A 16,068-nucleotide genomic window follows, 5' to 3' on the forward strand; every position below is an offset into this window, starting at 1 on the left:
CTCTTCAGCATAAGTGAGAGAGGAGTGAAGGAGTTGCCAACTGAAGAATGTAAAATCAATGCTGTAGCTGAAAACCAGGGTGATGCTGCAAAAATAACTGTGCTGGTCCCCTTCCCTCCCCTCCTGCCTCCTTCCCTGCCTATTACACACCCTGGGTCTCCAGCGAGGTGGCTTTTACGTGCAGCTCTATCACTTGATAGAGATGGATGCTCAAGCGTGCCATGCACAGCCACCTTCCTTTCCCCTGACATGTGCTCTTCACGCCCGCTCTTGCAGTCTACCCTGCAGCTCTGTGCCATGTTACTACTGACAGACGCGCTTATTCCCTCTCCACTGCCCCTCGGCGCTCCCTCCCCAGCCCCACCAGGCTGCTGCAGCCCCGCAGACCCACTGCCTGCCTGTGCGGGAGGTACAGCAGCACTGCTCCCCTGCTGCAGTCCTGCAGGTCTGTGCACACCACGGATGTCAAGCTCCTGCCGCGACCCAGCGCTCCATAGGAGGAGCAAATGAGCTGAGACGTCAAGGCAAAAAATTATAGCCATGCGAGCTATCCCTGTGCTCAGCTGCTGGGAGAGTGCATACATGGCTTGTGTGACAGCAACAGCGCACAGAAGCTGCAATGAAATGCAGTTAGCAATACAGCTGGGAGACAGGCAGCGAGGCAGGCACTGGTCCAGCGACTGAAATGATCCTACCGTGAGCCAGCCCGCAGCGCCTTCAAAAGTGGCTGACTACTGCACAGGAGCTCGGCTTTCTTTGCAATTACTCCAGTTCCCTCGGGTGACTGCAGTGTGTGCTTCGCTTCACTCTTGTTGCTTTTTGTTTGGTTTTGTTGGCACGGGATTTTTCTTCCCTCCTGCCTCCCTCTCTCCTCCCGTGTCCTTTTCTCCAGGATGGCGGAAGCAGAGTTGCACAAGGAGAGGCTCCAAGCCATAGCAGTAAGTCAGCTTTGCATTACTTGCTCTTTTGTCTGCGGCCGGGGGAGCCGCAGGAAGGGGGCAGTGGGCAGCAGTGTCGCCGCCAAGTTGTGCACAGAGTTCTTCATCGGGGAGCGGTGGTTGCAGCCTCCCCACAGGGTTTGGCTGGGGAAGGGGCTCCGGTGAAGTGCTCTGAGCTGACATGTGCGGGAGGGAAACGCGAGCGCACAGCGGCACGCTTGGAAGATTGATGATGGAGAAGAAAAGAGGGAAGAAGTGGGGAGGAGGGGAGATTGCGGGAGAAAATCCGTGCTCTGCCGAAAAGGGTGTATTCACACAGCGGGAGCTGAGCTGAGCTGATTAAGAAGTTAAACATAAAGGATCTACTGCAGGGCAGTTTCTGCTGCAGGAAGCAGTTCTGGGGTTACTGATTGTTAATACCATCGAATACGAGCGTTGCGCTATCAGAATCGTGTAATTATGTGTTGGATAAGCTGTCACCCCAGCTCCATAGCTGAGTGCGTGCTTTTAGGCAAATTCTCTGCAGAGTTTCATCCTGGCAGGGGAGAGGTCTGAGCAGCATTTTGCCCCATTTTAGCCAGAACTTTCATTTCCACATCTCACGCCGTCATTCTTAATGAGGAACCGCTGCAGACTGTGGGCAACGATGCCAGCGGGGGCCGGGCCTGGCTGCGGGTAACCACATCCCTCGGCATGCAGACACTGCCAGCTCATCGCCCGGCGCACCATGGGGCAGCCCCATGTAGCCTACATCACCCGGTCCCACGGTGCCCGGTTAGCATGGGAGGGCTGCGGCATGTGGCACGTCCCGCTGGGCTGTGGCCATCCGTCCCCTGCCACCCCTTCTGCAATCAACAGATGCTACGTGCTGCAGCCGGCAGAGAGCACGGGTGTCCTTTGTAGCTGGAGGCATGGCTGCTGCTGCCGCTACTGCGGTGCTGCTCTGTGCTGTTTGCTTTGCATCCTCCGCTCTGCTAATGAGCCCATGGAGATGTAAAATAACCAGATATAAATCAGACAGTTGCGTTTTCTTTTTACCGCTCTGAAATATTCCCTGGAAAAACATCAAATGCTTACCGTGCGCTGGGGGAGGGGAGGGGGTGTGGAGGGGTACTATAAGTGTTTAATATTCAAGCAGCAGGAAGTAGGTGCATTTTTTAGGCTGTTTCAAAGTTCTATGATATTGCCAATTCCCTACATGAAAGCATTGGGATTGCTCCTGAGCTAACCCTTGCCACTGCCTCAGGTTCTGGGCTCCTGCAGCAATAAATAAGGGAGAGCTGTGCTGCAGAGCTGCTCAGCATATTGCTGCTGTGCATGCTTCTGGAAAACTTCCATCTCCAAACTGAAATAATAATAATTAAAAAAAAGGTTTAAATTACTGCTGCTTTTCCTGCCTGCTGCATAGCAGCCGGCACCCACTGCCACACAAGACATCCCTACACCTTACCGCAGAGTAAGTTGGATGCTCTGCTTCGTGGTGCATTGCATTTCACGCCAATGAGGCCATTATGGAGATAGATAGAACTGTTGTCTGGTGTATTATAGCTTCTTGGAGTAGGCTTGGCTGCTATGAAAGGAACCCAAGAACCTGGATCTTCATTTTCTCTATAAATTTCCTTTATGGTTTCTATTTCTGTAGTGCCTGCTAGGCTGGCTGCAAGTAAAATGTAGTATTGTGATATGTGGAATGAATTAAATTGGAAGAATTCAACTTCAGCATCAAAAACATTCTTCCTTATTTTAATCCGGGCGTGGGTCCATCGGGTGACTTTTGGTCTACACGTTGCAGAGCAGCAGGTTGTCCATGCAAGCTGGTGAGGTGATTTTTCTCCTGCACTTGGGTGGTTACAAATGTTTATCAAGACACAGAGAAGGTTATTTCCAGAGTAAGCTTTGCTCCATCTGGATGAGCCATGTGACATGAGTTTGGTATTTCTTCTCTGCTGCTGGTTGGCCAAAATTAGGTCAGTCATCAAAAGCTGCATGTCTTTTCTCTAGAACAAGAGAAAGCTGGCACTGGTGTTCCCTCTAGAGTTATCAGTGGAAAAACAATCTACACATGCTGCAGTATTTCATTCAGGTGAGCAAAAGCTTGCATCAGTGTTCTGCAATGAACGCTGGACATACAGAGAGAAAAGCTCCAATTACAGTGCTTGGACTGCTGAACGCTGCTGCCCTTAGATACATGCTTGCCTTCATAATTGCCATGGCAGATGGGTTTGTAAGGAAGAGAAGAGCAAATCTTAAGTGCCCACCACTGAATATTTAAAGAAAGCAAAACCTAAATATGGAAATATCTGACACCCTTCGAAGACTTGGTTTTGCTCTTTCTTACTCTAGCTGGTCACAGTTACAGCGTATGCCATTTTGGCACACAGACAAGTGCCATGGGAAGTGGAAAAGAGGGATCTGTCAGGACATTAATCTGAACACTGGTGAACATAGGCCAGCCACTTGTTTTGCCAACAGTGAGTGCTTAACCTCTCTGTGCATTCATTTTTGGTCTGTAAACCATAAGTGAAGGGCTCTGCCAGTGCCTTGGAGAGCTGTTAGAGGTAAACGCAAGACTGCAGAGAGCTTGGATGCTATAGTTAATTTATCAAGGGAGGAAACAGCTAAATAAACCTTTAAAAATAGAAATTATGGTTTTGGAAAAGAAAAAGAGAGAAAGAGAAGGGATCTTTAGAGAGATATGTTGCTAATGCCACCGCACGTGTTTAAGCTGTGATTTTCTGATCCTGCTGGTTTTGACTGCAGTCCAGTGTGAAAAGTGAAGAGATGCAAAACAGCTACTGGGTTTGGAACTCAGGTCTTTGCTTAGGAATGAATAAGAGGTACAGTGTCCTGGGCAGGACCTTGATGGCCAGGAGTGGTTGGTTTTCTGATCCCTCCTTCATCAGAGGCCACCTGAGCACCATGTCGTGGCAAATCCTTCTGTCATGCCCCAGCACACTTACCACCTGTATTTGAGTCTAACTTCAACAACCACAGCATCGGATCACATCAGTGCTGGGTGGAGGTGCCTTCAGGAGGCAAGCAATAGGTTCCAACAAGAAGCTGGAAGCCTTCTTGTCTTTGAGCTTCTGTAGCACATTTCAGTGTGCTCTTTTGCTGAAGGCAGGGTGGTGGGTTAAATTTTGAGTGGAAAAGGAGTAATTTTTGTCTACCTTAAGTTGCTCAAAGTTTGGAATGTGAGAGGTGCCGGAGGAGGTAGTCTTAGTGACCACTATGCTCAGGGGACAGGTGAGCCAAGTGAAGTTATTATATTTTAGACAAGTAAAATGTACGGCCCTACAGTTTACTACTATATGGCCTCATTCTCTTTGAGTGCAGATATCATTATCAGACAGTGATCTAATTATAGACAAGCATTTACACAGTGTGAATATTTTCCATAGCTTACATAGCATTCATAAACCTGGGAAGCTGGAGGCACTGAATGTGTGTATCAGTGCATTCGAGGTACAAATGTCCGTATGATGCAGTACGTGTATCAGATGAATTAAAGGTAATCACTGGGAGACTAAACACAAAGGAGAAATCCTTCACTAGAGCCACTATGAGCACAGGAGCTAGATAGAGGTGGTGTTCAGGTTAAGGATGCGTCCAGCCTCCAGACGCAAGGAGGAAGTTGCTAAAGTGTACTGATTTCTTAGCAAATAAACCCACCAGTAATAGTGATCTGCCCTTACTACTGCCCAGCTCTAGCAACCAGTGGAATATTAAAGAAAAGTTGTTGCTGACATCCAGGTAGCTGTGTCAAAGATGACTCTTGTCAGGCAAGACTGTTCTTGCTCTTTCTGTGCAATTACAAGTTTGTTGAACTGGATCTAACGTTGCTGAAATGTCATCATATGTTTGATTTAGTACTGCAGTACTCTGTTGTTTAAAAATAGCACTCTCTGGATGAGCGGGGTATACCTTAGATGGATAAAGGGCTGGCTAGCTGACAGGTCTTCCAAAGTTGTTGCTAATGGAAGAGATGACTGATGAGGAGTCTTGTTCCTTGGACTGAAGGCAGAAGGCTGACTTTTCCTACCTGAAAGGAGGTGGTGTGGTGGGGGTCAGCCTCTTCTCCTGGGTAACAGCAATAGGATGAGAGGGTATGGGCGCAGGCTGCACCAGCAGAAGTTCAGGCTGGGTATAAGGAAAAACTTCATCTTCAAAACAATGATCAGACAACCAGAATGGGCTGCCCAGAGAGGTGGTGGGTCATCATCCTTGGAGGTGTTTTACATGTGTTTGTTATGCTCTTGGTGTCTTTGGTTTTTGACACTGTCCAAAAGAAGAGAATGGGCTGGATGGTCTGACCCAGGGCAACCATCCTATGTACGTACAGTAGCACATTCCTGGAACAGGTTGTATCTTAATGTGCTTTCCAGAGTTTTGGTTCTAAAAAAACCCTTCCAGAAGTCTTCTTAAATATCACTGATAAATAATTTAATCATTTCTCCCTTCTTATTCTCTTATTGTCCCATTTGCAATTTTATTTACTGTTCTAATTAATCATAGTTGTTACTCTGCCTTCTTGTTCTCTAGCAGGCTTTACATCAGAGTATCTGAAACAAAAAACATTCCTATTTTTGTAGCTGTAGCTATATATTGAAGGACACATACAGATTTTAATCTCTCAGCTGAAAAAAGCATGGAATCATACAATCATAGAATGCTCAGTTTGGAATAGACCTTAAAGATCATCAAGTCCAACCGTAACCTAGCCATACTACCTTAACTCTAACAACACTTTGCTAAATCATGTCCCTGAGCACTACATCCAAATGCTTTTTAAACACATTTGGGGATGGTGACTCAACCACCTCCCTGGGGAGCCTATTCCAGCACTTAACAACCTTTTTGTGCATGAGGACTGGTGAGGCCTTGATGGATCTATTGAGAACTGTACAGTGATGAAAACGTGGTGGGCTTAGGAGAGTGCCAGGAGGCTGCATCCTGCTGCGCCTATTTCCATGAGTGTATTCAGTAAGAGCAAACTAAAGATTATCACAAACTAAATTTGAATGAGGCTTATACTGTGAGCACAATATGACCCTGTGAGCTTCCTGCAAACCTCAATGGAAGTCAGCTGTGGGAGAAGAAGAGTTAAGTTTGCATTTGCTGCAAAGTCTCAAGAGAGCTTTCCCAGCACACAAACCTGCAGCCCTGCCCTGGATTGCAGTAATATCATGAGTCAGCTTCATGGGAGACCTTCCTCAGAGCACTTGTATCTTGTCTTGACTTACGGAGCTTGTGAACCAGTGGGAAATGGTGTACAGTGCTCAAAATGGTATAACCTTTGCTCATTCTATGCCAGAAGCCAGAGAGAAGCTTCTAGAATATCTGAAAACTAAACAACACCTCAGGTTCTATCTGAGTTGTTGCTTTAGGAATGTTTACATGACAGCAAGAGAAGCGGAAATAAGACAAAAAAATATTGCTGTCAAGGTATCAGTGAAACTTGGAACAAAGAGAAACCAGAAACCAACATGCTCTTGAGAAATTTCTAGACAGTCTCCAGACTTACCCAAACTCAACTGTTTAAATTTAGAACTGTTTCCACAGCACATTCCTAGCCCTTAACACATCACCAACATCTCTTGAGCACAGACAAGGAGCTGAGATGCTGGATTTCATTTTGTGCCTTTCAAACAAAGTTTTCCAAAATAAGTCTGAAACGAAATGTTTGTGTTAATTGGGAGGGTGGAGGGGGGTGGAAGGAGGAATAGATAGTGTGTGGTTTTGGTTGATTTTGTGTGTGTGTGGTTTTTTTGTTTGTTTTGGTTTTTGTTGTTTTTTTTTTCTTTTGATAATTCTCTGTTAAAGTACAATAGTTGAGAAAGATTTACATTTTTGGAAAAAACTGAACAAAGCCAATCTGGACTGTAATTTAACAGAGATGTCATATGCTGTGGTCAGAGTGGAGTAGGCATTCATTTGAAGTCACAGATGAAACACTGGTGCTTACATGCAGTGTAGCAGTGATGTGATTGCAGTGCCGTGGGTCTGAGACGGTGCGCACGGTGATGCTCAGTCTCTCTTCAAATGCATTTGTAGAATCGTCTGAGGGAGAAGGAACACTGAGCAGTCACCTAGTCCAACTCCCTGAAATGAAAGCACTCTTACTCTTCCAGGAATCCACTCCTTGTATCTAAGTTTTGCTTTACAAACAGTTTTATTCTTGTCCAGAATGAAATGTAACCTTTCATTGACCGAATTCTTGCGAAATGCAATGACTGCAGAGATGGCCGGTCTGTAGCATTCATTCAGGAAAGCACCAACCAGTGTAACCCATGAGCACTCACTGCAATAATATCGAGGTTCTTTGTGCATGGATCTCAGGGAACTTTGCAAAGATTTCAGAGTAATTGTTTACTGTTGGGAAAAAGGAAGCACAGATGATGGATTTGCTTGCCTGCTCCACTAGCAGAATCAGCAAAGCCATGGCTGCAGTCCCGTGCTTCCTTATTTGGATAACATAACCCTGAAATATGGTCTCAAATCTTGCCATCTCCCTATTGGCATGTGAGCACATGCTGTGTGTGCTCCAGACCAACGGCGTTTTTCAGCAGTTGGACTTGGGAGCATGTGGATGCTACTCCTGCCATGATCCTATATTTGTTTTGGAGTAGAAAAGCCTTTTCTGCTGCAAATTCTGGGCTGAGCAGTATGCTGTGCTTCTAAGGGTTAACACTGCCCAGTAAGTCCAGCGGCAGTGGAATGGGTATAGGCTTTTGGCTATGACACTCCAGACTTACGTAGCTCCTGACATACTCTGTGGTCTGTGCTGCAGCAGACCTTGGCACTTCATTTTTAAACAATCCCTGCTTATCCAGTACGATCCTCTTTTGGAGGTTGATGCAAGCGTCTGGCATCCAACTTGTCAGTAAGTTTGCAATAACGGCAAAGTAGGGGACTGGACTGTCTCCTGCACTGGCACTGGTACAGAATTACACTCTTGGATGTGTTGGCAAGTATTGGCAGCTCTGTGTGGACAGTGTGGCATTTGGGAGTTAAACCGTCATCTATTTTGAATTCTTACCCATGTTGGCGTAAAAACTGATGCTCGGCTGCTAATCAAGTATTTGTTCTTAATAAATATGAGCATATGCAAAGACTCACTGCACTTTAGCGAAGTGGGCTTGGGTATAAGGCTGATTCATTTTTTGGCATGGTAAGATCCTCTTTACAACCATTCCTTCTGGTTGGGATAAATGCTGAATGAAGAATGTACGTAAGCCGACCCCAGCATTCTGGAGAAGTCTGTAAATTGTTTGGGTTAAGGAAGTAACTTCTAGACAGCCAGGGGAAAAAAAGTTCCTAGTTTTTAAAAAGTGAAATGAGAAATTCTCTGAACATCTCCAAACACTGAGTTTTTGTATTAGTAAATAGCTGCGAAATATCAGTTCCGTGTGATAAATGTGTATTTTTTATTGCTGAAGTTCCAGAAAATACAAAATTTAGACTTGAATTCACTTAGGATATCTGAAACTTATTTGTGAAATAGAGACCTGTTCACATCTTTCATGCTTTTTGCTTATCACAGAATAATAGAACCATTTGAGTTGGAAGGGACCCTTAAAGGCCATCCAGTCCAACTCCCCTGCACTGAACAGGGACACCTACAGCCCCATCAGGTGCTCAGAGCCCCATCCAGCCTGACCTTGAGTGCCTCCAGGGACAGAGCATCCACCTCCTCACTGGGCAACCTATGCCAGTGCCTCACCACCCTTATTGCAACAATCTTCTTCCTTATATCCAATCTAAATCTCCCCTTTTAGTTTGAAGCCAAATCTCAATGTCCTACCACATCAGACCCTGCTGAAGAATCTGTTATCAGTTATCAGTTTCCTGATCTACAGAAGAATAATAATATTAGAATTTGAGTGTTTTGTTACTATTTATGTCCTCATCATTTCATATGATGCTGAACAAAGGTTTTGATTAGCTTGACCTGACAGCCCATCTCTTCCTTTCTGTCTCTCTCAGTAATTCACAGGGCTGTATGTCCCACAGAGCAGTTGGTCCAGAATCAGTGATTTCGTCTAGATGACTCTTTATATTAACGGCAAACTTTTTTTCAGTCATTTGAAACAGTATAATAATTTCATAACTTATAGAAAGGGAGATAAGCTTTATTTTAAAGAGTATTCCACTGCTAGGAAGGAATGGATGGAGAGCTCTGCTGAGCTGGAAAAAGTTATTGGGAAATTCTTGTCAAAACCCTTTCAGAAATCTCATTGTATTTGGGAGAATTCCCTTCTGCATTTGGCCACTTTCTATAGGGAGAGTACTACAGCATCCTTCTTTGCCTGCGGACGCACCACCCTTGAAAACAGTCATAAAAAAAAAAGTGTAGCAAACAAGATGGTCAGTCAAAGTACCAACAGCTTCAGTTTCTTTTTGGTTTTAGTTTGTGATATTGTGTGGCAAACTACATCCTCTTGCAAGCATAAGAGAACAAAGATAATGCACAACCTCTGTTCCTTTGAAAGCACATGTACCTTCGTCATGTGGTGAAATAATTTCATTTTGGGTCAACGCGGATAACACTGACCATGCAATTGTGGGTATGTCAGACGTGGCTGGTTGTAAGGCTGTAAGATCCAAAAAGATTAGGTGACTGCTTACCAGTTGTTGCTGTCTGCATGGATTGAAGAGCATTTTAACTCAGTGACATCCACATGGACACAGATGGCATCGGGCTGTTTGTGTCCCTGATGAGCTCGCCAGGCACAAAGCCACACCTGCATGGCTTGCTTTATGACTCATCTTGCTGGCTGCAAGTGGAGGAGCCTGTACAGGAAGCCTGGACCGATCAGTGCCCACTCCAGGACTGACCTTCCTTCAGTTTTTGATGGGTTTTGTGGGCTTGAATCAGATAATGTAGCATAGTTGTTATACCTGTAACCTGGATTTGGTTTGAAGTGTCTGTAAAAAAAGAATCAAAAAGAGCGCTGGCAGGTTACTAGCTTTCTTCACTTCATTTAGAATGAAGAGTTCTTAACACTCAGCACTAACTAATTTCTGGACAGCAGTTCTGAAGGAAGGATGAGAGGATTACAGTGAATGATTTGGTGAGCATTTCTCAGCAGTCTTGCATGTTGTGGAAGAGGTAGCCAGGCTGGTGTGTATGAAAAGAATTGTCGCCCACAAGGCGCAAAAAGCTATGCTCTGCTTAGGCCAGTTCTGCACATCAGTCTTCAAGGAAGGCTTCCTAAATAGAAAGTTCCAGAGTGTCAGGAACAACCAGAAAAACTAGAAAATCATTTCAATGGCAGAGGGATTGTAACTAAGATGATCTTTGTGGTCCCTTCCAAACCAAGCCACTCAGTGATTCTGTGGTTCTAGGGCTCTACGAAATGGACATTAGAGGAAAGATAGAAGTCAGAGTTGTTTGATGTAATGAAGAAAATACCCAAGTTATGCTTGTTTAAGTGTTGCAAAAGCTCTCCACGTTCCTCCTACAGTGAGCAACCAGAATTTTTCTTTCTTTTCAGTTGTTGTTCAGTCACTCAATCATAAGTAGCCTACACATCAAGTGGTCTTCTGCAACCAGTCTGTTTGCTTGCGATGCCAAGCACAATGCTTCCTTGAGAGCTGGCAGCTGAGATGTGCATACTTAGAGACCCAGGAGAACAGTTTAATCCAACCATGGTGATAGAAGTCTGAAGCTTGATTGGCATACTTTGCAGTTTTGTCAGAATAAGGGTATAGGTAGTCAGTCACTGGAGATCTGTATGTTCAGTAATACAATTGTGTCTATACCCTCTTCTGATGTACTTATACTCTTTTCCTGCTGTAGGATCCTGTCCTGTTTCCTATCAAGTTAATAGGAAGTTTTATATTGACATCAGTGGCAAGCTGGAGCAGACCCATATAAATCCCATAAGTGTTTGTGCTATTTCTGACTCTTGTGTAGCACCAGATATGAGCCATTTTGCAGATCTAGGTCAGATTTTCCCAGACAGCCAGTAACAAGTCTCAAAATAAATAAGTAAAATGAAATCCTTCCTCAGAAATTGAGAGTTGCATAAGTTACCACTTGCCATGAACTCTTATTAGCAGTGCAGTTACATGGTGAGGAAGTGGCTAAAATCACCCATACGAAATCCAGACTTTTGTGTGGAAAATAGAAAAAGATTTCAAACACCATTTGCCCTCATTCATCCACATGCTTTTATAGGACATAGACAGTTTGGGAATTTGAGTCTCTCAGCAGTCATTGCTCTTATCTTCATCTTTTGTACATCACCAAGAGCCCAGATTTTTAATAGTTTTTACCAGATTAAACTTCCCCTGCCTGCCCCTCATCTTACTGGGCTTTATTTGGGAAAAAAAAAAGAAAAAGAGAGAGAGAGAGAGAGAGAAAGTGAGGAAGAATTAAAAAGAACAGGAGGAATTTTCAGTTCCAGGGAACTCCTGTTTGTGGTTTCTCTGTTAATCCTGCAAGATGTGAAAATATTAAGGCTGAAATTTCTTTAATGCTTTTGCTAAAAATCAAAGGGAGTAAGACCCACCATCAAGCAGCATAAGATAGTGATGGCAGAAGCAAATCAAGGCAATGCTGTCATAACATTTCACTGTACTTCTTTTTGTCCTACTTAGCTTGCTGTTTGTTTGCCTTTGCAAATCAGCGTAAAACTTTGGAGACTATCCTTCAGAAATATTTGGGATCTAGAAAGGAATTGAGCATAAACCATAGCTACTTCTTTCTAGGATGAAAGTACTGTCAAAGGCCCCTGGAAAGCTCAGCTTCAGGAATACTGATAATGCGTGTCCTCAGGTTGGCATGTATATGCAGGAAGCATTTTAGTGTGATTTCTGGAAGGGCAACAGGCACTCTACTACTATGTTTTAAGGAAGTGAACACCACATGTAAGAAACTAATCAGAGAGAGCTTTCGCTGTTGATTGGGTGTTAGTATTACATTGCATTTTAAGTGGTTTCTATTTTTATTAACAGTATTTTTTTAACTTAATAAAATCCCACATTAGCTGTGAACAATGAGGAGTTGGTTTGTTTGTGAAAATACTTCTGAAGCATTACATGCTTTCCTACATGGTCCAGAACAGAAGATATTCGATAATTAGGAAAGTGAAAAGATTACAGAACTAGTGGCAACCTTTTGTTGTATTGCAGGAGAAGCTATCTCCAGAACCTTAAACTATTTGATCTACTTTGGCAGGTGATTTTACAGATTAACTCCTCTTTAGACGATTTTAGCTCCCTTAAAAATAATACAAAACCCATAATCTTTTTGTCTAATTGGAAAATGATAACATTGATTTTGGTTGGTCCAAGTGCTGGGATTACTCAATGTGAAATGCATCACTTTCTGAAAAGTGATGGTGTAAATGTCATCCAGAAATTCAAGATGTATTGTCTTTCAAAGAGCACCATAAATGCATTTCCTCTACAAAATATTTGAGCTGTTTTCCTTGGCTGAAAGGCACTGAGGATAGTTAGGATCCTTTAGGGTATGTCTACATCATATACTGAAGAGCATACATCTGTACAGAGGTGAACTTAAAAGTTTTGATCTGCTAGGTATCCAAAACAAGTCCTCATTATGGCTAATAAGGTGCTTATTGAGATGGGTGTTCACTAGAAATCAAAGGTAAGAAAAGTAAGCTGGTAACTTTCTCCAGGTTCAGCACAGAGCAGTAAGGATGAGCACAGCTGCCTCTGCACAGTGCTGTGGTGTATGGCATCCATTAGCTCTCCATACAACTCAAAAGTACATGCCGAGGAGTCTTAGCAAACTCAGCATGGAGCCTCAAATTCCATTTCAGAAAGGAGTTCATGCAGTTATTCACTGCTTGTTTGTATTTCTGAGTTCAGATATTGTCTACAAAGTTCCCACCATCCAAATCCCATATTTTACCTACAGAAATACACATTTTTCCTGCGTTATTTTTAACACAGTATTTTACAGAATATCACAGACTATGAATTGATTTTTATTTTCACTTTCTCTGATGAGAACTAGCTCTCTCCCCATCTTTTTTTCCTGACATATAATGAGTAAGACCAAAATTGCCATTGCAACTAACTCTGAATGCTCAGCAGAAGACATTTTACAATCCTGTATTTTTCAGAAAATACACTGAGTTGTGTTGCTTCGTATGTATCCACAACACCTCTCCAAGTGATGTATAAGAAACAGTGAAACTTCAGTGCATCTGGCTTTTGCATCTGTCAGACATTAAAACTGAATCTACATTGAGGTAAATCAGGTGTTTATTGAAATGCTTTAGCTTGAGGAGAGTTAGAGCATCCTATAGGGAGAAGCTAAGCTTTTTTCTGAAGCAGCTAACAAGTGGCGGATTGAAATACAACACCCACTTTGTGACAGGGAAAATTGCACTTACCTACCCTTTTAAACATTAATTGCATCATTGGTTTTTATGCTTTTAAAGTTCAAGAAACATTATTTGTTGTTGTTGTTGTTTCCCTCTCTCGTAAAACGTAGATAAAAGAAAAAAGGAGATAAATGAAATCTGCTCAATAGGTTGGAATACAGAACAAGCCATTGGAGTTCACAGCACTGATGATTCAAAAAAAGAACTAAATCATCTTACAACATTGCTAATTCCACTTAAATTGCAACCCCATCCTTTCCTATAAAATGCAGATTGTGACAGTTACTGATGCACAGCAGTGATGCAAAACCTATATACCTTATGCCTGTGAGACGCTTTGAAGGTGGGAAAAGAAACCCATGTGCTTCCCAGAGGTTCATTACTCTGCGTCCTGCAGTCCATGAAACTTGATGCTCCAAGGGAGGCAAAGCAAGAAGCTGCATTCTGTACCTTCTGAGAGATTTCAGGGTGGTTTTCTTTTTATTTTGGCAATGGAGAGGAGGAATCCTTATTGCTCATTAATGTCATCAGAGCAGTGGCAGCAGAGCCCTGTTGTACTAGCCTAACAGCAAACTCAAGCACAGTGTCAGCAACCAACAGAGTAGAGACCAGGGAGAGAGCATGAAGGTGAGAGAGGTGAAGGCAGAGAGAGGTAAAATCATTTACCCATGGACATTCAATGAGTAATGGGTCTTTAGACTGTCATTTGAGCAAGTTGCACTCTGAACTCTACAGTTGGTGACCACATTAACTGGTCAAAGGCTCCCACCCTAATTTCCACAGCCCAGTGATCTGCTTCTATTAGGAGTGCAGAAGGACCTCAAGTGAGCTGAGGGTCTTGCCTTACCTACCTTCTTCCCAAGCACACTGACTGCGAAGTGCAGCATAGCTGCTGTGAATATCTCATGCCTCATCCTTACTTCTAGTCCTGAAGACACAGTAAGAATGTCATTTCCGCAGAGAAGGAAGTACAAGCTGTTTTTTCCCTAGGGCATGACAGCTTGCACTTTTTTCTCTGCTGTAACTTCACCTATATACATACATTGGTTTCCTTTCAATGTCAGAGACTGATCCAAAGATATTGCCATTGGGCAAATATTAGCCCTTAGACAGAAAAAAAAACATTTATGCTCTGAGTATGAAACAGCTTTAGGAGAGAGAAGCAGAGATGGAAATATTCTTAGCTGTACTGTCCAAGACATTGCAAATCACGTAACTGTGGCATGTATTTTCAAATCCCTGGCAGCAGAATGGATCATTTTTGTCTCTACCTTTCAAGCTGTGATCTTGGACAAGTGGTGGGAAATTCTGAGTTCTTTAAAGCCATTAGGATTCAGAGAGGAGTGCCAAAAAGGTGAGAGGGTTGGTGCCAGTTTCCTAGTATGCCTCTTGGAAGGAGGCCTGTTCCACAGCTGCCAATTATCAGGAGTGTCAGCCTGCTAGTTTCTCAACAAAGATGCATCCTCACAGCAAGCAACACGAAGCACCGTGATAAAGTCATCCCATGTTTTAATATGTGTATCTTCTCTGAATGCCAGTTTCTCAGCACAGGACTGCAGGAAATATCATTACATCATACTCCATCTTGTCAAAAACTATGTAAGATTTGTCAGAAAAGAAGATTTATTATTTTTTCCATACCTCTTTCTATAACAGAGGTTTCCTTGTAAATGTGAGAGAAGTACTATTGCCATTCTCACTGAATGCTACATGTGGTACAAGGCATGCCAGTCCATCAGCAACATGTTTAGGGAAGTAGTTCTAAACATTCTAACTTCCAATTAGCCTGTGCAGGTTTAAATTTTCACCCCTACTTTGCCTGCCTGTGTAAAGCATCAGATGTTAAACGATCTGTGCCCATGACTGAACTTGTGTCTGCCTTCTTTATGCTTTGTTTCTTTACCAAATTGATGTCACCAGTTTGTATAAATTGGAAGGGATCTCTGGAGATTATCCAGTCCAGCCCCACTGCGAAGGCAGGTTCCCTAGAACAGATTGCACAGGAGTATCTCCAGAAAAGGAGAATCCACAATCTCTCTGGGCACCCTTTTCAGTGCTCCAGCACCCTCGAAGAAGTTTTCCCTGATCAAATAATTTAGCTTTCTTCTTTGCCTCTAACACTGCCATGCCTTAAAGTTAAGCAATGGAGCGAGACCATGCTGTGCTACAGCAGGGCAATTGGCCATACTAGAGACAGGCAAAGTTTTCTCTTGTTAGCATTGCCTGATGGTTCAGTGTATCACAGCTTGGGTGGCAGTCATGAACCAGCCTGAAGCTGCATTGAAAGCACTTTAGTATCAAGGTACACTCACCAGAAGTTACTCTATTATGGAAAAATCCATTGTTAGTACCGTGCCACCGTTCTAAAATGTTTTCTCAGTGCCCTTGTTAAAAAAAATAGGTGAGCTTGTACAGCTGTTGGCTCATCTTCCGTGTGCTTGTACTTACACATCTTTAATATCACTCATTACTGTGTGTCATGTTTCTTTTCTTCCCCCTCACCACCAACCTTGATTACAGTTGTTCTCCAGAAAGAAAATTCTTGGACAGATTTCCAGAAAGACTCAGAATAGATAATACAGCAGTGAGGGGTTAAATTAAAAATGTACCCTGAAAATACAGTCTCCACTGTCACCCTCCCTCCATTATCTTTTCTGTGTGTGGTGAGTTATATTTTCATAATATGCCTCTAAATATAGTGAATGTGTCTGCAATAAATGACTGGTGGGTGGATCCCATCTGCTTGTCACACTATAGGAAAGCATTTT

The 16,068-nt window shown here is 43.3% G+C and overlaps 1 protein-coding gene across 7 annotated transcripts in view; it reads left to right on the plus strand.

Moving 5' to 3' along the window:
• Nucleotides 1-534: 534 nt before the first annotated feature.
• The window catches only part of PALM2AKAP2 (PALM2-AKAP2 fusion), a 248,857-nt gene continuing 233,323 nt past the window's right edge, over nt 535-16,068 (plus strand). For all 7 annotated transcript variants that reach the window (NM_001396576.1, NM_001396577.1, NM_001371548.2 and 4 more), the window contains exon 1: nt 535-938. In NM_001396576.1, the coding sequence (NP_001383505.1) occupies nt 894-938 (45 nt within the window). In that variant the 5' untranslated portion in view covers nt 535-893. The remainder of the gene's footprint in view (nt 939-16,068) is intronic.

Source organism: Gallus gallus, chromosome Z, assembly GCF_016699485.2.
Source record: "Gallus gallus isolate bGalGal1 chromosome Z, bGalGal1.mat.broiler.GRCg7b, whole genome shotgun sequence".
Lineage (NCBI taxonomy): Eukaryota > Metazoa > Chordata > Aves > Galliformes > Phasianidae > Gallus > Gallus gallus.